This window comes from Tursiops truncatus, chromosome 1 (assembly GCF_011762595.2).
Source record: "Tursiops truncatus isolate mTurTru1 chromosome 1, mTurTru1.mat.Y, whole genome shotgun sequence".
NCBI classification, from domain to species: Eukaryota; Metazoa; Chordata; class Mammalia; order Artiodactyla; family Delphinidae; genus Tursiops; species Tursiops truncatus.
In genome coordinates this window covers 5,760,701-5,785,014 of record NC_047034.1, presented here as the reverse complement: position 1 = coordinate 5,785,014, position 24,314 = coordinate 5,760,701, and the positions used below count along the sequence as shown (strand labels likewise).

Sequence of the window (24,314 nt, the reverse complement as noted above, 5' to 3'; positions counted from 1 at the left end):
TTTCTGTTTTTAAAATTTTGAAGGGATGTTGAATTCTCTCTCAAATGCTTTTTTGTATCCATTGAAATAATAATAATATTTTCTTCTTTGAAATGATGATCTACTTCTAGAATAATTCCAACTTGGTGATGATACATTATTTTTTAAATACATTACTTTGCTAATATATTTTCTATAATTTTTCAACCATGTTAATCAACTAAATTGGTCTCTAATTATCATTTCCCATACTATGCTTAATGAGTTTTGTATCAAGGCCATAATCCCATACAATGAGTTAGGGAGACATCTTTCTTTTTCTGTTCTCTGGAAAACATGTGCAAACTGAAAATTATGTGCTCTTTGAATGTCTATAATAAGCTCTTTGTAAAGCTTCATGGGAAACCCTCAGTTACTTTTCCTGGAGACAAAGACAATACAGACTATTAGGAGGGTGAGACATAGGTATTCAAGATTCATGACAATCATCAATTTGATAGGTACGAATTACTAGTGGCTGATGTTCTTTTGAGTAACTTTTTTAATCATAACAACCCTATGGGATAGTTTCTCTTATTACCCTCACTGTACATATTGAAGAACTCAACCTTGAGAGATCAAGAAGCCTGAGATCATGCAGTCATTACATAATAGAACAAAGATTTGACTGAGGTCAGCCTCATTCCAGAATTTGCAATATATATCTATTCACTTTGACAAATTTATTATAAAAAAGGGCAAACTGCTGAAAATAAATACTGTTTTTCTATGAACCAATTTGTGTTTATTTTCTTCTTGAAAATTGTGATTAAAATAATCAAATTATCTGTGAAGGATATTTTTATTTTACTTGAATCATTACAATTTATATTTGGGCTCATATTCAGAAATCTTTTATTGTAACTATTATTTTCCTGAGGATTTTGTTCTTTCTAACTCTAGGCTCACTATGTTAACTTTCTCTCTTGTTGACATGAGTAAGAGCATATCTTTTCTATTGCTGAAATCATGTCCATATGGACTTTTCTTCTGTGAATCTGATCAAAATGTAGAAAATAATTGTATTTATAATTAATACTATAATAATTCATATAATAATTGTTTTTATAATTAATACTATAATAATTCATTCAAATAATAGTGTAACAATTCCATAATTTACTTTAATGAATGCCTACAGTCTTTTTGTTCAGGAGAAAATGATCCATAAATTATATAAATGGTATATCTGCATAAAGTAATAATTACTAGGTTGCTACATATGTTTTTGCTTTCTAATATTTTCCATACATATCAGTTGACTTTTGAAGTTCTCCCTTTCATATTTTAAAAACGTGGATTTACTTTAAAAAAATACATCAATGATAGTCATGCTAGGAGTTCTATAATTTAGGGGACGTGAAGAAAGTAATTAAATAAATGGAAATAAAAATATATTTTATATCTTGTGATAATTGGAATCATGCTGTTTAATACTCATGAGACTACAAGGACAAAAATATAATATTACCAAGTAAATATGATTTAAGATTAAAGCAATTATTATTTTATTACAAACAGTATTCATTATCTATTGCTGTATAACAAATGACTCCAAAATTTAGTGGCTTAAAATAATCATTTCATTTCTCAACATTCTGTGGGTCAGCATGGATTTTTGGGTTGGTTGATGGGTGAGTTGGGAGCTAGGGAGGTGGGGTGCCAGGGATGGATGAGCCTCACTTTCCATGTGATTTTTCATCCTTGGAAAGACTAAATCGGGATTCTTCACAAGCAGTCTCTGGGTGGTGTTCCTATGAAAGGCAAGCAAAGGCTGGATGGCCTTTTAAGGCTTAGTTTCTAAAGTCACACAATGCCGCTTTTGTCACAGTGCATTGGTCAAAGCCAAGCGACAGGACAACCCATACTCAAAGGGTGGAGAAATAGATTACACCTCCTCATGGAAGAAGCCGCAACGTGGAATCACAACAGGACACAGACACAGGGAGCATGGCTCATTGGAAGCCATTATTTTAACAACCTACCACACCAACGAAATGACAGCTTGATATACTGCCTTTTGAAAGGTTAAGTCCATAATCTTTTTAACCTCATGCTGAGATATAAAGCACATTATATTGGTTTGAGAGTCTCATACATCACCCCAAACTGTTTCTTATGACATTTTAATGAAACCAGGGTGCTTTCATCTTTTCATATTATAAAGAGTTCCTCTGAGATGTTTTAATCTCAGCCATAAAAGAATACAGACATTATTAAAACGAATTTCAGCAGATGCCATAAATGAGAAATAATGAGATAAACTATTGGGATAGAATTTTAAAACTGTTCATTTTGATGGATTTATCGAAATAACAGCAAAATAAGAATGTGAAAGAATCAATTCAAATCATTTTGTAAAATGATTTGTTTGTAAAATAGACAATTCCAGTGAGTTTGGTCTGTTGTGAGCACATCAATGGCTTGCTAAAGGGAGAAAAACTAAAATCTGCTCTGAATTTTAGTTATAGCACATTCAAAAGTAAAAATTGTTTTCCCAAACGACATATTGTTTTAAGATCCACATTCAATATTCATTTATTGAAGACCTAATATGTTTCAGATATTATTTATTTAATCCTTACTGCTAATTCTAAACAATGGAATAGAGACATTATATTATTATGGTCATTTAACAAGAGAAAAATATAGGAGCAAAAATACTAATATGCTGAGCTAAATCTTAAATGTTGGCACTCAAAGTTAAATATATTTTTAAGAACTTTAGTGCTGTGCCATTACTATCTTCCTAAAAATTTTATCATAGCAAGTCATTATGAGGTATGAAGATTTCGCAAAAATATTCCTTTTCCTAAATAATATTAAAAATAAGGCAGCTTAGTTACAAACTTTTTTTAGATAAATAATTGGCACTTCTTGAATGTTAATAACAAATGTAACTGGCCAAGAATGGAATACTTTACATGTATTTTTCCATTCAATTTCAAAAGATTGTCTACAAAGGAGGTACTGTTACTTTTAATTTTCGGTTTAGGAAACAGGCTTAAAGAAACCCTGGCACCATCTAAACCATTTAAATTCACAGAGACCATTTAAATTCTCAGAATCTTTGGTTAGTACTTTAAAAAAATCTTCAAAACAGATTGTAAAATGCTGCCAAAGTTGAGAGTCATTGCTTTAAGTTGTTTCCTATACTTTTTTAGAAAAAAGTGATGTCATTAGCAGCAAGGTTAAAAGATAAGAGTCAGAGAAAATTGAATAGCAATAATTTCATGATTCTCATCATTATTTTAAAATTTCTTAGTGTTTATAATGTTTCTTTTAAATATCATATGCTAATAGGTAAGCATTTTAAGGTATGTGAATACATCTTCTGAAGGACATACATTTTGCAAATGCATACTTAAAATGATTTACATTTTAACGATTTTTGAAGGTTTAGACCATTAAGGTGAAATTTTATAAAAATGGTTCTTATATTTGAAAAAAAAGTATATAAATTACTGCCTGGATCAAAATCAATTCCTACAGAAGCACTTAAGAAAAAAATAAAGTGCCATTTTACTGTTCAATTTTCTAACAGTTTAAAGTATAATGTCTTGTGGATAATTATTTTAAAAGCAGCGCCTGAATGAAAAATTCACATGTATCTTGTTCTTGAATTGTTTTCAAAATCCACCCCCAAATTAAGTCTATTTAAAATCCTTGAATATATTATATTATTCTATTCCGTGGTAAGTTTATATATTTATAAAATGATCTATAGCAAAGTATTGTCTATCTATATGTAAACATAAGTATAAATTAGTACGTATAACATTTGAAACCTGTGTCTATATTATGTACTCAACTAATCACGGCTAATCTATTCAAGCTTACTAACGTATCCAGCAAGTTCGGTTACTAAAATCACCAAATTATACAAAAAAGTAAAAAGTCACCACAAAAATTCACATTTTAAAGTGAATAAATCCTCATAACAAGTAGATGATAAAAAGGAAATTCTTCTGTTCTACAGAAACATGAATGTAATAAGTTACCACTAACTACAGAGACATAACTCTTACAATCAAAATGGGAATTTGAGGCAATTCAAAGGATCTCATTCAAGGCCAAACTTACCAGCAAATTTGATATGGAATTTATTTTCAGGCTTTAAGATCTGGACATACAAAGGGCAATTTGGAGCAAAATCTTTTACAGCCCATGCTCTCAAAATTGTTTGGTGGTCCTGAAATGATAAAAATCAAAATATCATGAGATAAATTGAAAATTTTATAATATATTAAGTAAAAATCATCAGTCAGTGTGTGAAATGGTCATATCTACAGTTTAAAATTAAGCATATGAAATCATTCTTTGTGAGGTCTTACTATTAAAGATAGTTATTATTTCTATAAAAGAGATCAACAATACCTAATTCAATCAGCAGTAATTATCAACACTTAGGAAATTAGCAGAGATTAAGAGGGAAGTCTCTTGACAAGCTTAAAAGTAATTTTCCCAGAAAATACTGGAGGGGCAGAAACCTTCAGAAATGCAGCACAACTGTTAGTTTGTAATAACAGTTTCCATGGAAAAAAAATATGGACATAAAATAATTTTAACATAGTTAGAAAGATTGGTAAAAGGGGAATGACTGCAGTGACTATTTGTGAGGAGAACACATTAGTTTACTTTTTATATGACAGTAAAGATAAAAGGATTTTGACTGTGTGTGTGTGTTGGAAGACCAATAACGTTCAGATATTAAAAAAATAACAGAAAAAAGATCTTTTAAAAAAGATGCTAAGACTGAGAACGACAGTGAAAATCATGCTTACCATGAAATTTTACACATAGTGTCACGCTATAAATTATTACTTAATTAACTGAATAAATCAAAGCAAATTACAGCTGTCCCTCAGTTTCCCGGACTCTCCGTGGACAATAAAATACAAGGATGCTCAAGTCCCTCATATAAAATGGCATAGTACTGGGGGCTTCCCTGACGGCACAGTGCTTAAGAATCTGCCTGCCAATGCAGGGGACACAGGTTCAATCCCTGTTCTGGGAAGATCCCACAGGCTGCGGAGCAACTAAGCCTGCGAGCCACAACTACTGAGCCCATGTGCCACAACTACTGAAGCCCATTTGCCTAGAGCCCGTGCTCTGCAACAAGAGAAGGCACCACAATGAGAAGCCCGCTCACCGCAATGAAGAGTAACCCCTGCTCACCGCAACTAGAGACAGCCTGCAGGCAGCAACAGACCCAACGCAGCCAAAAATAAATAAATACAATAAATAAATTTATTAAAAAAATAAAATGGCATAGTATTTGCATATAACCTATGTACCTCCTCCCATATACTTTGAATCATCTCTAGATTATTATAATATTTAATACAATGTAAATATGATGTTAATAGTTGCTGGCAGGCAGTAAATTCAAGTTTTACTGTTTGAAAATTTCTGGCATTTTTTTTCAAATATTTTTGATCCACAGTTGGTTGAATCTGAGGATGCAAAACCCTCAGATACAAAGGGACAACTGTATTGGAGAAATTTGCTACTCAGCTACATTTATTTTATTTATTTACTTTTTTATCAAAGTATAGTTGATATACAACATTATATAAGTTACAGGCATGCAATATAGTGATTCACAATTTTTAAAGGTTATACTCCATCTATAGTTATTATAAAACATTGGCTATATTCCCTGTGTTGTACAGCTTATCTGTACATAATAGTTTGTACCTCTTAATCCCCTACCCCAATATTGCCCTCCCTCTCCCCCTCTCCCCACTGGTAACCACTAGGTTTGTTCTCAATAAATGGTAGTCTGTTTCTTTTTTGTTATATTCACTAGTTTGTTGTATTATTTAGATTCCACATATAATGATACCATACAGCATTTGTCTTTGTCTGACTTATTTCACTGAGTATAATACCCTCCAAGTCCATCCATGTTGCTGCAAATGGCAAATTTTCATTATTTTTTATGGCTGAGTAATATTCCATCGTATATATGTACCACATCTTCTTTATCTTTTCATCTGTTGATGGACACTTAGGTTGCTTCTATATCTTTGCAATTGTAAATAATGCTCCTATGAACAGTGGGGTGCATGTATCATTTTGAATTAGTGTTTTAGTTTTTTTTTCAGATACATAAGCAGGAGTGGAACTGCTGGGTCATACGGTAGTTCTATTTTTAGTTTTTTGAGAAACTTCCATACTGTTTTCCACAGTGGCTGCACCAATTTACTTTCCCACCAAGAGTGTACAAGCATTCCCTTTTTTCCACATACTCACCAACATTTATTATTTTTGTTCTCTTTGATAACAGCTATTCTGACAGGTGTGGGTGATATCTCATTGTGGTTTTGATTTGCATTTCCCTGATGATTAGTGATACTGAGCATATTTTCATGTTCCTGATGGCTATCTGCATGTCCTCTAGCCACAAAAATCAGAGAAGAAAACAAAATAAAAGAACTCCAGATTGCAAAGGAAGAAGTAAAACTGTCACTGTTTGCAGATAACATGATACTATACATAGAAAATCCTAAAGATGCCACCAGAAAACTACTAGCGTTCATTGGTGAATTTGGTAAAATTGCAGGATACAAAATTAATATACAGAAATCTGTTGCTTTTCTATACACTAACAACAAAATTTCAGGGAGAGAAATTAAGGAAATAATCCCATTTACCATCGCATCAAAAGGAATAAAATATCTAGGGATGAGGAGGTAAAAGACCTGTACTCTGAAAACTATAAGACATTGATGAAAGAAACTGAAGACCACACAAACGGATGGAAAGATATATTGTGTTCTTGGACTGGAAGAATTAATATTGTTAAAATGACCATACTCACCAAAGTAATCTACAGATTCACTGCAATCCTTATCAAAATACCAATGGCATTTTTAACATATCTAGAATAAATAACCTTAATATTTGTATGGAAACACAAATGACCCCAAATGTCCAAAACTGTCTTGAGAAAGAATAGAACTGGAGGAATCACACTCCCTGACTTCAGACTATACTACAAAGCTAATCAAAACAGTATGGTACTGGCACAAAAACAGACACATAGATCAATGGAACAGAATAGAGAGCCCAGAAATAAACTCACATATGTATGGTCAATTAATCTACAACAGTGGAGACAAGAATATACAATGGATAAAAGACAGTCTCTTCAATAAGTGGTGCTGGGAAAACTGGACAGTTACATGTAAAAGAATGAAATTAGAACACTCCCTAACACCATACACAAAAATAAGCTCAAAATGGATTAAAGACCTAACTGTAAGACCAGAAACCATAACACTCCTAGAGGAAAACATAGGCAGAGTACTCTTTGACATAAATTGTAGCAATATTTTTTTGGATCCATCTCCTAAAGCAAAGGAAATAGAAGCAAAGATAAACAAATGGGACCTAGTTAAACTTAAAAGATTTTGCACAGCAAAGGAAACCATCAGCAAAGCGAAAAGACAATATACAGAAAGGGAGAAAATATTTGCAAATGATATGACCCAAAAGGGTTAATATCCAAAATATATAAGCAGTTCACTCAACATCAAAACCAAACAACCTGAATAAAAAATGGACAGAAGACCTGAATAGGTATTTTTCCAAAGAGGACATGCAGATAACTAATACATTTCAACAAAGAAAGCAAAAATATGTTCTACTGTAGCACTGTCCATGCAATAGCCACTAGCCAAATGTGACTGTTTAAACTTAAATTTAATAAAATTAATTAAAATTAAGAATTCAATTCTTTATCACACTAGCTACATGTCAAGAGTTCAAAGCAACATGCAGCAAATTCAAAACTGTATTGGATAGTGGAGATATAGAATATAGAGCATTTTCATCATCACAGAAAGTTTTATCTGACAATACTATTAAGGAAAAGGAGGATTAAAAATATAGGTAGATCTGAGGGACTACAGTGCAGAAAGAAGAAACTTTGTCAATGGTTTGTAACTTTAAGTTGCATGAAAGTTAATGAAGAGTAAACCAGAATTCTTTACGTGAACAGTGTGTGTCTTCCAAAACATAACAACGAGCCTAATATGGTGTGATAGTTAATTTTATGTATCAACTTGACCAGGTCACAGGGCGCCCAGGTATTTGCTTAAACATTGCTCTGGCTGACTGGGAAATACCAGAATATGGAGAGGCAGAGAAGAGAAACCACAGACTGTGTGTAAAAATTTACACAACATTGGCTGACCCCTGAACCGTACATGCATGGGGCTGAATAAAAGCAATCTGAACTAAGACTTGAATCACTGCCAACTGCAAGGGTGATACTGAGTTGGATCAAATTAACTGCTTTCTAAAACAAGAACATCAATACTCTTGGAGGAATACAAGAGAATCCAAGGCTTCGCCACAAAGCACTATAAACAGAAAACAAAGCAAAATTACTGAATATATGAAGTGGCAGAAAAATGTGACCTATTTTCATTGGAAACAAACAAATAAAACAATACCCAATAGCTGCTAGCCTCTAGATGATCTAGATGTTAAAATTATCAGACAAGGATTAAAGCAGCTCCTATAACTAAGATCAGCGAGGTAAAGGAAAATAATGCTTGCAATAAACAGAGAAAAAAAAATCAGTAGAGTACTAGAAAATACTTTAAAAATTAAATAGAAAACTAAAATATCTGAAAAATATTCACTGGATGGACTTTGAGATAGAATGGAAATGACAGAGGAAAGAGTCAGTGAACTTGATCACAGATCAATAGAATTTATCCAATTTGAAAAACAAAGAAAACAGGAATGGAAAAAGGAACAGAGTTCAGGGACTTTTGGAGCAAATGTGAAAACATCTTAAGTAATGTAATTGGACTCCCAGGAAAGAAACAAAAGATAAATTAAAGCAGAAAATTATCTGAAGAAATAATGGTCAGAAACCTCCCAGTTTTATGAAAGACACAAATTTACAAGTTTAAGGAGTTCAGCAAATCCCAACTTATGTACACAAAATGATAACCACACCTAAGCACATTGTAGTCAAACTGTTGAAAACCGAAGATAAAGATACTATCTCAAAAGCAGCCAAAGAAAAACAGTCATAAGACCAAGGACTCTCATCGAAATCATGGAAACCGGGTAACAATGAAACAATAGCCTGAAGTTCAGAATGATGAGGAAACAAAACAAAAACTTGTGAAACCAGCATTTTATATATAGAGAAAAATCCTTCAAAGAGGTGAAATAAAGGACTTTTTCAATAATAAAATCTAACAAAATGTGCTGCCATCAAAATCATACTACAAGAAAAGTGTAAGAAACTCCTTCAACAGGGAAAGTTAGAACTTCAGAAACCAAAGAAGAGTATTAGAAATGGTTACCATTAGAATGAATAGAAAAGACTATTTTCCTCTTAATTTCTTAAAAATATATGTCTGTCTAAAGCAAAATTTATAGAATTGTCTGTGGGGTTTCAAATTTATAAAGATAACTGACATCTGACAATTACAGCATAAAGGAGAGCAGAAGAGGAATAAAAGCAAAGTATCTCATTTTAAAAAGTGGTATAATATTAACATGAATTAGACTATAAAAAGTTAGTGAAGTGTATTGTAGTCCCTAGAACAGTCACTAAAAAATATTCAAAAGGTATTTCTAAAAAGCCAATAAGTATATTAAACTCAAATTTCAAAAAAAATTCAAATAATTTTTAAAAAGTAGAAAAGAGGAAACAGAGGAACAAAAATCAGTGGGAAAAAATAGAAAACAATTTAGAGTTACAACCAACCACAAGAATGATTATATTAAACGTTAATGGACTAAACATACTGAAACATAAAGATATCAAAAGGACAAAAGAAGTAAGACCCAACTATGAGCTATTAAGAAGAGATGCATTTTAAATATAAAGTTACTGATAGGATAAATGAAGTAGATAATAACAAGAAAACAAACGACATAATTTAAAAATGGGCAAAAGATCTGAACAGACATCTCATCAAAAGCATGCACAGATGACACACAAGCATATGGAAAGATGCTCAACATATTATGTTGTTAGGAATTGCAAGTTAAAACAACAATGAAATACCACAACACACCTACTAGAATGACTAAAATCTAGAACAGTGACAACACCAAATACTGGTGAGGCTGTGGAGCAGTAGAAGTCTCATTCATTGCTGGTGGGAATGCAAGATGGCACAGGCACTCTGGAAGAGAGTCTGTAGTTCGCAGCAGCACTATTTACAAAAGCCAAGGTGTGGAAGCAACCTAAATGTCCACTGACAGATGAATGTATAAGGAAGATAGGGCATTTTTTATATATAACCACAAGTCTATTCTCTATGTCATCAAGTCTGTATACGTATATATATATATATATATATATATATATATATATATATATATATATATATAAATTCCCACTATATATAGTGGGAATTTGGGGTTAGCAGATGCAAACTACTATATATAGAATGGATAAACAAAGCAATATATAGCACAGGGAACTATATTCTATATCCTGTGATAAACCATAATGGAAAAGAATATAAAAAAGAATGTATATATATATATGTGTAACTGAATCACTTTGCTGTACAGCAGAAATTAACACAACATTGTGAATCAATAAATACCTCAATAAAAAAAGATGTGGTATATATATACACAATACAGTATTACTCAGCCATAAAAATGAATGAAATAATGCCATTTGAAGCAACATGGATGGGCCTAGATATTATCAGACTAAGTGAAGTAAGTCAGACAGAGAAAGACAAATATCATATGACGTCACTTATAGGTGCAATCTAAAAGTATCATACAAATGAACTTATTTACAAAACAGAAATAGACTCACAGACATAGGAAACAAACTTATGGTTAACAAAGGGCATAGCAGGGGGAGGGGAGAGAGAAATTAGGAGTTTGGGATTAACATATACACACTATTATATATAAGCTAGATAAACAGCAAGGACCTACTGCATAGCACAGAGAACTATATTCATTATCTTGTAATAACCTACAATGAAAAAGAATCTGAAAAAGAATATATATATGTATATGTGTATATACATATATGTGCATATATATGTATGTATGTATAACTGAATCACTTTGCTGTATGCCTGAAACATTGGCTTTCATTACTCTCAGCATCAAGTCCAAACTTCTTAACAAGACGTGCAAGACCGTTTACTCAACTGTCCCCAAACTACTTCCCCAGCCTTTGGACTCTTTATTCCAGTGAGAAGGCATTCTCCCCTCCTGAGACTCCAGGATTTCCCACATGGAACAATTTACCTGGAACCATTTGTCATTCACTCTAGGAAGTCCTTTCTTCGGACTGAAGTCCACGGTACTTGTTCCCACTGTATTCCGTCTCTGCCTGATCATACCATTAACCCCACATATTTTTTTTCGAGTTTATCCCCACTAAACTATGAGTGCCATGAAGTCAAGGGCCATGTCTATATTTTACTCACCCTAAGCACAACCCTAGCACCTAACTTTCATTTGTATTTCACAGATGAATAAGAAAAACAATATTTATTTCATAGGGATATTGTGAGCATTCAGTGAAATAATATAAAGACCAGCAGACACATAGAAAGCATTTAGCAAATATTTCAGTTCAGCAGATAGATGGGATGAAGTACCTATCGTAAAGGCCCAGAAGCCTTCTTTATTTTATTCATGCACAGTGCCCTACCAAGATATAAGCAACATCTATGATCCTGTGAGCGATGCATTAAGTGAGAAAAAGATCAGTACACTACGGCAGAAATTTCACATAAGGAACAGAAAATAAATATTTTCCTACTACAGGTAATAAAATTGGAACAGAAACAAGATTTTTAATTCATTCTTCTAAAAGAAGAGGATGATATTAATTTTTTTTAACTTTCCTTGCTGACAAACTAATCTTCAGAAAAGATACTCTATTTAATTTTAACCAAAAAGTAAAAGTGCCAACTGTACCAACTTTGGAATAAGCAACCTATGATAATAAAGGAAGGTAGCATAGGGTATGTTTAGGGCACCCTAGTGTCCATTGCTACTGTGAAAACAGAACATTTCACCTATATTCAGTTCACCTAAAAATCAAATTGACTAAAATGTCTTCATAAAATTCAACTTTAATAATTTGAAGCATGTAAAAATTATCATTGGTATGTTAAGGACCTAAAATAAATCACTATATATACTGCAGGTATTTTTTTTTAATGGAACTCCAAATGACCATCAAGGAATTGAGACATTTCAAGTGAAATTTTATACATGGATTGTTTCCCTCTCCTCCATAAGAATTTGTAATTTTCATTACAGTCTCAAACAGAGTCTGTGACCCAGAGAATGGTAAGACATTGGTCTGCTCAAAGGTCAAAGGTCACTTTCAACCCAATTTTCAATTTATAAAATACATCTGTAGCCCTTAGAAATGATAGACTTATTTTTTTACATTCTGAGTATGTTTTGCTAATTTATCTATTGGATACTTTGGTAAGATGACACTAATTTATAAATTAAAACTGAATTATGAAACTTAATATTTGAAAATAAATATTTATAGACAACTGAACAAAACATTTATACAAGAGAGAGTAAAAAGTCTTGCCACAGACTGGATAACAAATCTTTCCTAGAAACACTCAAATGTGTTGTTTTATAAAAAATTCTGGTTAAATATAATCCTTGCCCAGAGAACAATTTACACACAGAAAAGCTTGTAAAGAGTTTGCATTAGATTAGACTCAAAAGCACCTGAGTACATAGATCTGTTTTATTCACATTTAGGTTGTCATAAATTATAAGGTTAGATTACATATATAGATATCTATAATGTAAGGGATGAAATGCAATTCTGATACAAAGTACCTATAACATGTATCATCTATAATTAGTTGGTCTAACTTTATGACTGAATTTAAAAACTACAAGATTTCATTGTAGTTAATTATAATTTATATCTTTGGAGAAGCAGGCTTTAAATTTGATATATACTTATTATAAATACAAAAGTAATTCAGAATGTTCTGAAATAAAATACTTGAAAACACAACATATAACCAAAACCCTTAAGATACAAAAACATTAAAATACATTGCTGCCTTTTAGACTAAGAAACTATTAGAAAGCAAATGATCAGGCCATCTAGTTTTAGTCAAACACCTATAGGCTCAGCAGTAACTCGGTCTTCAAAAATCATCTGCACCACAGGCAAGAATAATTAAAGAAGCTTTAGTCTTGCATTCTGGACCTTGGTATCAAAACTCATAGAGCTGTTAGCATAATTTTATCTCCCTGCCATGTTTAAACAGAACAGTTTTTACATTATGTCTGGGACCTGCTAAAGAGAAAAACCCCAGGCCCAAAATGGCATCACTTGTGCTAAAGGCCATGATACCAACCTTAGATTTAATACCTAACCTGCACTTTTGACCTTTACCAGAAGTGTAATCTTAATCAGTTTGGAAATTTCTGGTCAGCACCAGTGAGGTAAGATGTCATGTGGGCCCTTCTCCAACCCCACCAGAGGAAGAAGAGGTAATCTGCAAGGTAAGCCCCTTGCTGATCTCCTGGCCCCAAATATCCCTTTCTTTCTTTTTTTTTTTTTCGGTCCGCGGGCCTCTCCCATTGCGGAGCACAGGCTCCGGACGCGCAGGCTCAGCGGCCGTGGCTCACGGGCCTAGCCACTCCGCGGCACGTGGGATCTTCCCGGACCGGGGCATGAACCCGTGTCCCCTGCATCGGCAGGCGGACTCCCAACCACTGCGCCACCAGGGAAGCCCCCTTTCTTTCTTTTGTAATGACTTCCTGGATCCATCCTCCTTTCTATAAAATCCTTCCATTTTCTACCACTCCTCAGAGCTCCCTTCTACTTGTTAGATGGGATGCTGCCTGATTCATGGATCACCTATTAAAGCCAATTAGATCTTCAAATGTACTGGGTTGTATTTTGCTTTTTGACAGACTGAAAAATTATCTTGGATTCCAGTTTTAAGATTACTTGTACTCCCTTGCTCTTGACAATGACTTCTCAGGGATTGTAATCCTACCTTTGATTTCTGAGAGTATACTAATTCTCACAGATATGTACTGGCAAAAACCTGACTACCTGTCTGAATTTCTAGATATAACGTATTCTTAGAATGTTACTGGACATTTTGGGACTGAGAAGCAAGTCAACTATAGTCAGTTCACATGATTACTTTCTCTTTCCTATACAGAATCTATTTTGGACTGTGCTTCTCAGAGCTGAAATCCTATACTGTTTTCTAGTGCTTGTTGGTCTGAGTTCCAGCCACTTATTCAAAGCCCTACATAGTGCCTCTGGCTTATTTAAATCATCTCCCAGGTTCTGGAGGAATCCACCCTGAACACCAAATCCAACTCCAGACTGTAACTGAAGTCCAGTGATGATCTGTCAAGAATTTACCAAAAGGTATTTCTGGACAGATTAAAACACAAATAGCCACAGTTTAAAACTCTGTGATTTTATGAATTGGTAAGAAAGGTCTTTTTGAGAACAGGTTAACCATTAGATTGAATAAAAAGCAAAATAAAATTGCAAAACCTCTCTAAAGAATTTAAGGTACGTTTAACTAGGGAATAAAATAATAGAATGATTACGTACTACAGTGTTGTTTTGTTTTGTTTTTTTGCGGTATGCGGGCCTCTCACTGTTGTGGCCCCTCCCGTTGCGGAGCACAGGCTACGGACACGCAGGCTCAGCGGCCATGGCTCACCGGCCCCAGCCGCTCCGCGGCATGTGGGATCTTCCCGGACCGGGGCACGAACCCATGTCCCCTGCATCGGCAGGTGGACTCTCAACCACTGCGCCACCAGGGAAACCCCTATTACAGTGTTTTAATGCCCCAAATGGATCTGCTTAAAACAAAACAAACTTAAAAAAAAAAAAGTTTAAATTGTGAACGGTAGCAGAATATGCTAACCAAAATACGCCTCTTTAGCATAAGGATTATTTTGAGCTGATTATTTTTGAGAAAAAGCAGACACAGGAGGAGTTCTTAAATCAGAGTAGAATTTATCCTTTTGTAAGGACAATTTATATTCAAAAGGGAAATCTCCATTTTTAAGGATATCTCTCTCTTTGTACCAGGAAGGATGACTATAAATCACAAGAAACTCTATATCAGTAAGGAAGGCAACAGACTTAAATCTGCATGACAACCTTATGGTACCTTTCCTGATAACCTCCCATAACTAGCCTCCCCTCTCCCAGCTCCTTTCTTTTGTCTTTAGTTGAAGATAGTATTTGAGGTGGTGGCTTGGACCCTTTGGGGGAGTTTTACTCAGTCTTCCTAGGTATCGCCCAGGTACACGTGAGTTATACATGTTACTAAGCTTCGGTTTGTTTTGCTCTCCTTAAGCAGTCTTCTATTACAGGGGTTCTCAGCCACGGAAGGTATTGAGAGAATGTTAAGGGAAGATTATTTTTCTTCCCCTGCAATTGCACACATTTTATTTCAGTTCTTTTCTCGTGCTCTCTGAAAGGGTCATCCAGGGAAATTACTGTCTGAGCGCTCAATGATTGTTTGCATTCTACTCTAAGATCCCATATATTCCAAAATGCATGTAATAATCAGAAAAAAAAAAATCTTTGACATTTAAGAGGTAAGCTAGGGCTTCCCTGGTGGCGCAGTGGTTAAGAATCTGCCTGCCAATGCAGGGGACATGGGCTCAAGCCCTGGTCCCGGAAGATCCCACATGCTGTGGAGCAACTAAGCCCATGAGCCACAACTACTGAGCCTGCGCTCTAGAGCCCGTGAGCCACAACTACTGAAGCCCGCGCGCCTAGAGCCCGTGCTCCGCAACAAGAGAAGCCACCGCAATGAGAAGCCCGCGCACCGCAGCGAAGGGTAGCCCCTGCTCACTGCAACGAGAGAAAGCCCGCGCCCAGCAATGAAGACCCAACACGGCAAAAAAAATATTTTTAATAAAATTAATTATTTTTTTTTAAAAAAGAGGAAAGCTAACCATATGGTCTAAGATACAACTTTTTCTGAGACTTAGAATACCAAGTCTTTGGAGTTGGATGACCAAGATGGCCTTAAAGTTCCTCAGGCTTGACTTTCTGACAGGTTTCTTCAAAACCATAGGCCCCTTGCCTCCCTTTTCTTAGAGCATTTACTTTAGAAAACTTTCAATTATAAATTCTTTCTCTGTGCCTTTGAGATGTAAATCTTCTCCTAGCCTCTCAGCAGATTTACAAGAGAGAAAAGTCTTTCTCAAGGGCCTGGAGGTCATCTCTTTGAAATGTGACCTTCAGAGGTGAAATCTTCCTGATCTCCAGTCTCTGTGGCCAGAAGACAGCTGGACTTTCATACACAGCAGTCAGCAAATGATGGCCTAATCACACTGACCAAGCTCCCCAACCCAGGACTTTTCCACTAGCTCACCCCAGAGGGTAAAAATCCTCCAGCCTTTTGCTTCAGAAGAGTTGAGTTCAATCTCTCTCCCCGAGGCAACAGCCTTTAGTAGTCTTTCCTGCCTGTTTAACTCTGTCTGGTACGGCTTTTCTTTGACACAGAGTAGGGTATAAATATAAGGTCTGTGAGCTACTAACCCTATATCCCTAGAAGATTAAATAAAATAGCTAACCTGAGCCTTGGTTTGTTAATATACCAATTGGAGCTAGTAAGAACTTCCTTGCAGGATTGTCGTGAGAAATACATCACATGCATAATATGTATAAATATATATAAGTAGTCTCTAGCCTGTAACTGATATTTAGTGATGGCTAATAAATGAGGGTGTTATTGTGTATTTCTTGTCTCTCTTTTTTTTTTTTTTTTTTTTTTTTGGGGTATGCGGGCCTCTCACTGTTGTGGCCTCTCCTGTTGTGGAGAACAGGCTCTGGATGCGCAGGCTCAGCGGCCATGGCTCACGGGTCCAGCTGCTCCGCGGCATGTGGGATCTTCCCGGACCGGGGTACGAACCCACGTCCCCTGCATCGGCAGGCAGACTCTCAACCACTGCGCCACCAGGGAAGCCCTCTTGTCTCTTTTTATTCCCAAGAAGCAAGAAGTCTAAAAATCAGTAGTGCCAAAAAAGCTAAAAGAGAAAAGCAGACGCTATTGGTTTTTTCAGAACCAGATCACTTTAAGTAAAAATTCATATGCCTAGTTCAGCTAAGAAAATCAAATTCTTTCACCACTGCCAAGAAAGGCTATTTAGAAGGTAAATCAGTTATGCTTCCTGCATTATAATGACTCAGAGAAGAGACTTAGCTTTGAACAAATCTTTAAATTGAGCACATCTACTGATAGATTGAGTGAACAAGATGTTCAAAAGTAAAGTGTCTGAACCTTGGAAAACATATCACAATATAAGACACCCTCCTTCCGTCCTCTCACTGTCCCTTACTTCCCAGCTCACTGTCTAGGACGGTGATTCCAATGAGTGTCTGACATCATAAACAAATTCAATCTATTGACACTACCAATTTTCATTCCCTGTTACCTCTATACCCTCATCTTCGTTTTGCTTCTTATCAGCTTACATTAAACGTTTCACCAAAATAACCAAACCCTTGTATAAACAGTCGGTTTGCTTGCCTCCCTCACCCAGGCCTACTCTATAGGCAAAATTACAACCTTGATGAATCCAACGATCCATCTACTGCAAAGAACAAAGAACGGTTGGTTGGGCGTAAACACAAATAGATGATAAATAGGTCCTTCTTTAAATTCATAGTCCATAATATCATCCAGGAGGTGAGTATTGTCCAGGAATTCCACATCTGTCCAGTCCATCCCCTATCCCACTGTTTTAGAGAACTATTTCATATCTTCTCTCTCACCTCAAACCTCTACCATCTGACGATTTCAACTGCTATAAAAATAATAATAATAATAAAAACCGGGCTTCCCTGGTGGTGCAGTGGTTGAGAGTTTGCCTGCCGATGCAGGGGACACGGGTTCATGCCCTGGTCCGGTAAGATCCCACATGCCGCGAAGCGACTGGGCCCGTGAGCCATGGCTGCTGAGCCTGCGTGTCCGTAGCCTGTGCTCCGCAACGGGAGAGGCCACAACAGTGAGAGGCCAGCATACCGCCAAAATAAATAAATAAATAAATAATAATAATAACCAACATAGAAACGGTAAGAGAAGGACTTCCATAGCTCTCTCATATCATATTTGACCATATACTTGTCTCTGGATCTATATAGCTTGTCTTCCCAGTTTTCAAAATACATGAGCATTTTACTCATTTATTTATCAAAGGAAAATCTTCCAATTTTCCTTCTCCTGCATCATTCATTTTACTCTCTCTGGTAGGTCACTTCCTTTAGCATATAAGACTTGCTAAAAATTTTCCCACTTAGGAATAAAAAATATGACACAAATGAATCTGTCTGTGAAACAGAAACAGAATCAGGTACGTAGAGAATAGATTGGTGGTTGCCAAGGGGAAGGGGGTGGGAGAGGGAAGGATTGGGAGTTTGGGATTAGCAGATGCAAACTATTATGTATAGGATGGATAAACCACAAGGTCCTACTGTAGAGCACAGGGAACTGTATTCAATATCCTGTGATAAACCATAATGGAAAAGAATATGAAAAACAATCTATATATATATGTATAACTGAATCACTTTGCTGTACAGCAGTAATGAACACAACATTGTAATTCAACTATACGTCGATAAAAAATAAATTAAAAAAAAAAAGAAATGGAAAGAAATTTTCCCACTTAAACAAATGGGCAAATATTACCCATCAGTTGCTGCCTTATTTCTCTGCTCCCACTTACAGAAAGCACTTCTAAAGACTGTAATTGTCTCCACTTCCTCTTTGCTATTCAATTTTTAAACTTCTTTTCTAATACAAGAATTTAAAACTATGAATCCCTCTTTAGGCACTACTTGAGCTGCATCCTACAAATTTTGAAATGTTGCATTTTTCATCACAATTCAATTAAAATATTTCTAATTCTCCTTGTTATTTCATATTTTACCCATGGGTTAAAAATGTATAATCTAATTTTTTAATATGTGGGTATTTTCCTGCTATAGTTTTAGTATTGGTTTCTTATTAAATTCTATTATGATCCGAGAACATACTCTGCATGTTTTTTAATTCTTTTATCTTTTCTGTCATTGCTTTTATGGCCCAGCACATGGTCCATCTTTGTGAATGTTCCATATGCACTAGAAAAGAACGTGTATTCTGCAGTTGAGTGTAATGTTCCATATGTCAGTTGATCTAATTGATGAAAATGAGTTCAAGTTTTTAATAACCTGAATGATTTTCTTTCTATTTGTTCTATTGACTGAGAAATACTGAAATTTCTAACAATAATTGCACCTTTTTATGTTTCCTTTCTGTTCTGTTGTTTCATACTTCATAAATTTTGAGATTTTATTATAAGGTGCATACACACTTAGGAGAGTTATGTCTTCTTCATGAATTAATCCTTTAATAAATATAAAATATTTCTCTTTATCTCTGTTAAAAGTTCCTGCCTTTGAGGTCTTCTTTATCTATTTCATATGGCCATTCCAGCTTTTGTATGACTAGTGTGCACACAGTATATCTTTTTCCATCCTCTTACTTTTAACCTAATTGTACGTTTTCCTTTTGAGTGAAATTTCTGTGGATAGTACTTCATTTGGTCTTTCTTTTACTTATCCAGTATGAAGACCCCTACCATTCAATACTGAATTTAGTCAATTCATATAATTCACAGAGTCATTGATATGGTTTAAGTTTAAGTTTACTATCTTGTTGTTTTCTACTTGTCTTATTTGTTTTTTGTTCTTTTTCTGCCTTTTTTCAGATTAAGTAAATATTTTTAGTATACCATTTTGTCTTCTGTTTTATCTTAGATATCATGGTCATTCTGTTTTATAACATAAATCTCTATCAAACTCTTCATTCAAATAATATGTAAAGCGCAAGAATCTTATTACAGTGTATTTCCACCGTCCCTTTCCAATCTTTGTCATATTATTACCATTAATTTCACTTCTACATTTCTTACAAGTTCCACGACTATTATTTTTTTTGCCTTAAACAATAATTTATATTTTAAAAATTAAGGTCATTTATATTTACCTACATATTTACCATTTTTGCTCTCTTTATTTCTTCATATAAATCTAAGTTCTCAGAAGACATCATTTCTTTTTGTTGAAGAACTTTAACTTTTTAAAAAATGTAGTCTGCTGGCAATAAATGCTCATAGGTTTTGTTTGTATAAAAATGTTTTTATCATGGCTTCCTTTTTGTGAGATATTTTTACAAGAAATGAAATAGTATATTGACAATTGTTCAAAGCACTCTAAAACAGTTGTCCCATTGTCTTCTGATTAAAATTGTTTTTTCCTCTGTATGTAATGCATCTTATAGCTACATAAGTTTATCTTATTGATTTTCAGAAATTTGATTATTACAAGTTCCAGTGCAGTCTTTTAAGTAATCATACTTCAGATTTGTTTTATGAATCCGTGGTTTTATAATTTTTGTCATAGTTGCAATAATTTCAGCCATTATTTCTTTATTTGTTTTCTGCCCAGAAGCGGAAACTTCCTCTCCATATATTCAACCACATCAGGGAACGTTGATTTCATCTTTTTCCAGAGGCAGACCTCCCTTCTTGCACTCCCTTCTTGCTTTTGTCCCAGAATCTGCTTTGACCGTAACCTTGGGAATTCCCATTCCCTCCCCTGAGTTGTATTCTGTCTTCACTCGCTCCCTAGTTTTGGTAAAACACATCTCCCAGCAGCCTCCTGAAAACTGTGCATTTTTGCAACTTTTTAATATCTGTAAATATCTTTCTATCTTCTTACTTGTGGAGCCCTACATCAAGGACACAGGACAAAAATTCTGGAATTAACCAAGCCCCCATAGCAACTGTTGCCATGCGCTCTCCTAATCTAAACTGGACAGCCCCCCAACTCCATATTAGGTAAAATAATCACCATGTAGTAACCTTGTAGCATCCTGACCAATCACCTAATGCCATCCTGCCAGCAGGAATTTTCTTTATCTTGAGGCTATAAAAGTTGGCCACTAGCCCATAAAGGAGGTCGGCTCTCCCTGGTCTATCAGGAAGTTGGCCCACTGTATTTGCAGCGCCCCTCACTAACTCTGCTCTTTCTTCTCAATAAACTCTCTTTTCTAAAATACTTCCGGCCTGGAAAGTCTTCTTCCAACCCATGCTCGGACCACAACATTACTGAAGTTTTGCCAGGATACAGAATTCCAAGTGGAAAAGTACTTTCCCTCAGAATTCTGAAAGCCTTGACCCACTGTCTTCTGGCTTCTGGTATTACTGCTAAGTCTGAAAACATTCTAATTCTCCATCCTTGGTTTTGAGTGTTTTCTTCTACTTTACCTTCTCTTCGTTTTCATTCTTTTCTTCCTCTTGGTCCTTCTCGTATCTCAATTTCTCTGGCAAGCATAACATTTTTTAGTCATTAATCTCTAATAAGTGGCCCCTCTCGATCTGACAACTTCAGTCTGAGAAATTTGTTTTAATTTCTGGGGTTTTTTAAATTTTTTATTTTGTTTTATATTTTTGCTAATAATTTCCCCCATTTTCTAGACCTTGTTCCTTAAATTCTTACGATATGGATATTGTTTCTTCCTGACTACTCCTTTCATTTTCTCTTGTTTTGACTCCCTTTTTCCATTATTTGGTTTTATTGTTCATTTTATTACTCTTCATTCTTTCAATGTCCTTAGATTTATCTTCTAAATATTTTATTTAATTTTTCATTTGTTACCTATATTTAATTTCCAGAAGCTCTTTTTGGTTCACTGAATGTTCTTGTTTTGTTTTGATTTGTCTTGTTCTATAGCCTACTATTCTTGTTTTATATATGTATACTCTTCTCATCTTCTCAATTACTAAATGACTAAAAATAAGATATTTATTACATATTTTGAAATTTATTTATTCTCCCAGAATTCTATGGTGGTATTTGTGTTTTCCCTTAATTCCTCTTTTCTATATGCTTTTTGTATGTCCGTTACTTGGTTCCTTCTTTTTCTTGTTAGGAAATTCCTTAAATGTCTAGTGATCACTGTTGTTTGAACATATGTAAGAGTGAAGTACTCAAAAGCTGTTTGGGGCCTGAGTGAATGCAGGAAGCTTATTTTCACATCCTATGTACACACACACACACACACACACACACGCTTGACCAAGAATGCTTCCAGTCCTAATGTGTGTCTACCAACCAGTCTTGCACCAACCAGCCCAATACCAGGGGAGCCCTTCTGGGTGTTCCTGGAGGGTCCCCACCCCACCATCTGGATCACGCAGTAGCCTGAGCTGTCTCCACCATAAGTAGGCAGAGGAAACAGTCTCCTGCGTCTCCTGTCCCCCAACTGCTTCAGTAACTCACACTGACCTTCTCTGAAACTGCACAGAATCAGAGGATTTCGCTTCCAATGCTTCATTCCCAGGGGGCATCAGTGGGTCAGGAGTCTCTGCCACAGGCTAATTTCCCACTCTTTCTTCCTGGGCAGCCAGAAAGTGTTTATTTTGGCCAAATTCGCCAAACAGTAAACCTATTTTCCAAGGATGGGGAGAGGGACCAGCCATGGATGTGTGGAGGGGTTCAGGGAATCTAACTGCTTCTCCTCCAGACTTTTAATCACTGTTCATATATTTAGTACCACGTAAAACCCTACTTGCAGAGGCATCTGGTGCCTCTATTTCCTGCAACTTTTGAGGCTCCATTGCAGAAAAGAGCCTGCTTCTGATTTGTTTCCTCTCTCAACTTAAATGTTACCTTCCTTCTGTCTGTTAAGTCAGTTACCACCCAGCCATCTGCTTTCTAGCTTCCAAACTTGTATTAATGTCTCCTCATCTACCATCTCCTTTGTCTTGATGAGTGAAGTCTTTTTATGCATTTCTTATAAATTTTCTAGAGCATCAGAAGGAAATGGAATGCATTTGTTTAATGGAAAGCTTCCGAATTCACCTTGTAAAGGGTACTCTAAAAGACATTAGGTAATTATTTCCTAATGTTTACATAGATATTATTTCCCCTTGTTACATAGATACTGGAAGACTGGAAGTCTTCTGAAACTAAGCTGCCACTGGAGAGGCCCAAGATTCACAATTACATAAGTTAAATAATTATAGAAACATAAGGTAGAGGATGTTCAATTCCAGTTCACTTATTCAATAAATATGTTTGGAGCATCTAATGTGTGGAAACAATTAAGAAACCATTGCAATAGTGCGTAAGTGGACCGAGGAGAATCTGGTCTGAATTAAGACAGTAACTGTGGAGAAGGAGGGGAGCAAGTGAATTTTAAAATATATAGTTTTTAAAAAGAAATATTTTACAAAGTTTGCAATCATTTGTTTGGTCTATGGCCTTACATTAGTTTGCTAGGGCTGCAATAACAAAATACCACAAACTGGGTGGCTTAACGAAAATTTATTGTCTCATCGTCCTGGAGGCCAGAGTCCAAAATCAAGGTGTTGGTAAGGTTGGTTCCTCCTGAGGGCTGTGAGGGGAGTATGTGTCCCAGGCCTCTCTCCTGGCTTAGAGAAGACTGTCTTAATGTGCATGTGGCATTCTCCCTGTTATCTGCCGGTCACCACATTTCCCTTTTTTACAAGGACACGGCTCATATGGGACTAAGACCCACTCTAATAAACTCATTATAAGTTGATTATCTCTATTAGGACCTTATCGCCAAGTAAGTTCACATTATGAGGTACTGGAGGTTTGGAACACACGAGTTTTTGAGGGACACAATTCAACACATAATAGTCCTCTTCAAATGAAGGATGAGTAAGTTGGTTTAAAAATGAGTAAAAATTTCAGTTAAATTAGAGTGAGAACAACACAAAGCCTGTCACATTCAGGACTTGCAATTCTAAAGTAATGTACCAGAGCACGCCTATTAGATGCTCCAGAAAAGTGCAAATCATGTCCCTAAAAGACCCAGACATATTTTGCCTTTTCCCCAATCACTACAGAAGCCAACAAGGTTCTCATCTGTCTGTGTACCACAGGTATGACTACCGATGAACTTACTGGCTTAGAAACACAGGAGTTAACAGTACATCCTCAACATAGAATAATAAAGCACTTTTTAAAAGTAATAAAATTAAAATGTATTTAAAAAATAGAAGTTATAATTTGGTAAATTGTAAGATTTAATTTAATTGTGAGTTTATAGAACTTTAGACCTAAAAAATGTATCATGGAGATCATATAAGCCAGAGATTTCCAAATTGGGAGGTGCTTCAAAATCACCTGGAGATCTTTTAAAAATACACAGCTTCCCAATTCCCACCCTGCATATCCTGAATAGAACTTTCACAAATGCATATTT

General features: G+C 35.3%; 1 protein-coding gene across 4 annotated transcripts in view; it reads right to left on the bottom strand.

The window, feature by feature from the left end:
* Positions 1-24,314, bottom strand: part of KCNT2 (potassium sodium-activated channel subfamily T member 2) — a 372,171-nt gene that overhangs the window by 149,985 nt on the left and 197,872 nt on the right. For all 4 annotated transcript variants that reach the window (XM_073800193.1, XM_073800198.1, XM_073800201.1 and 1 more), the window contains one exon: positions 4,102-4,210. In XM_073800193.1, the coding sequence (XP_073656294.1) occupies positions 4,102-4,210 (109 nt within the window). The remainder of the gene's footprint in view (positions 1-4,101; positions 4,211-24,314) is intronic.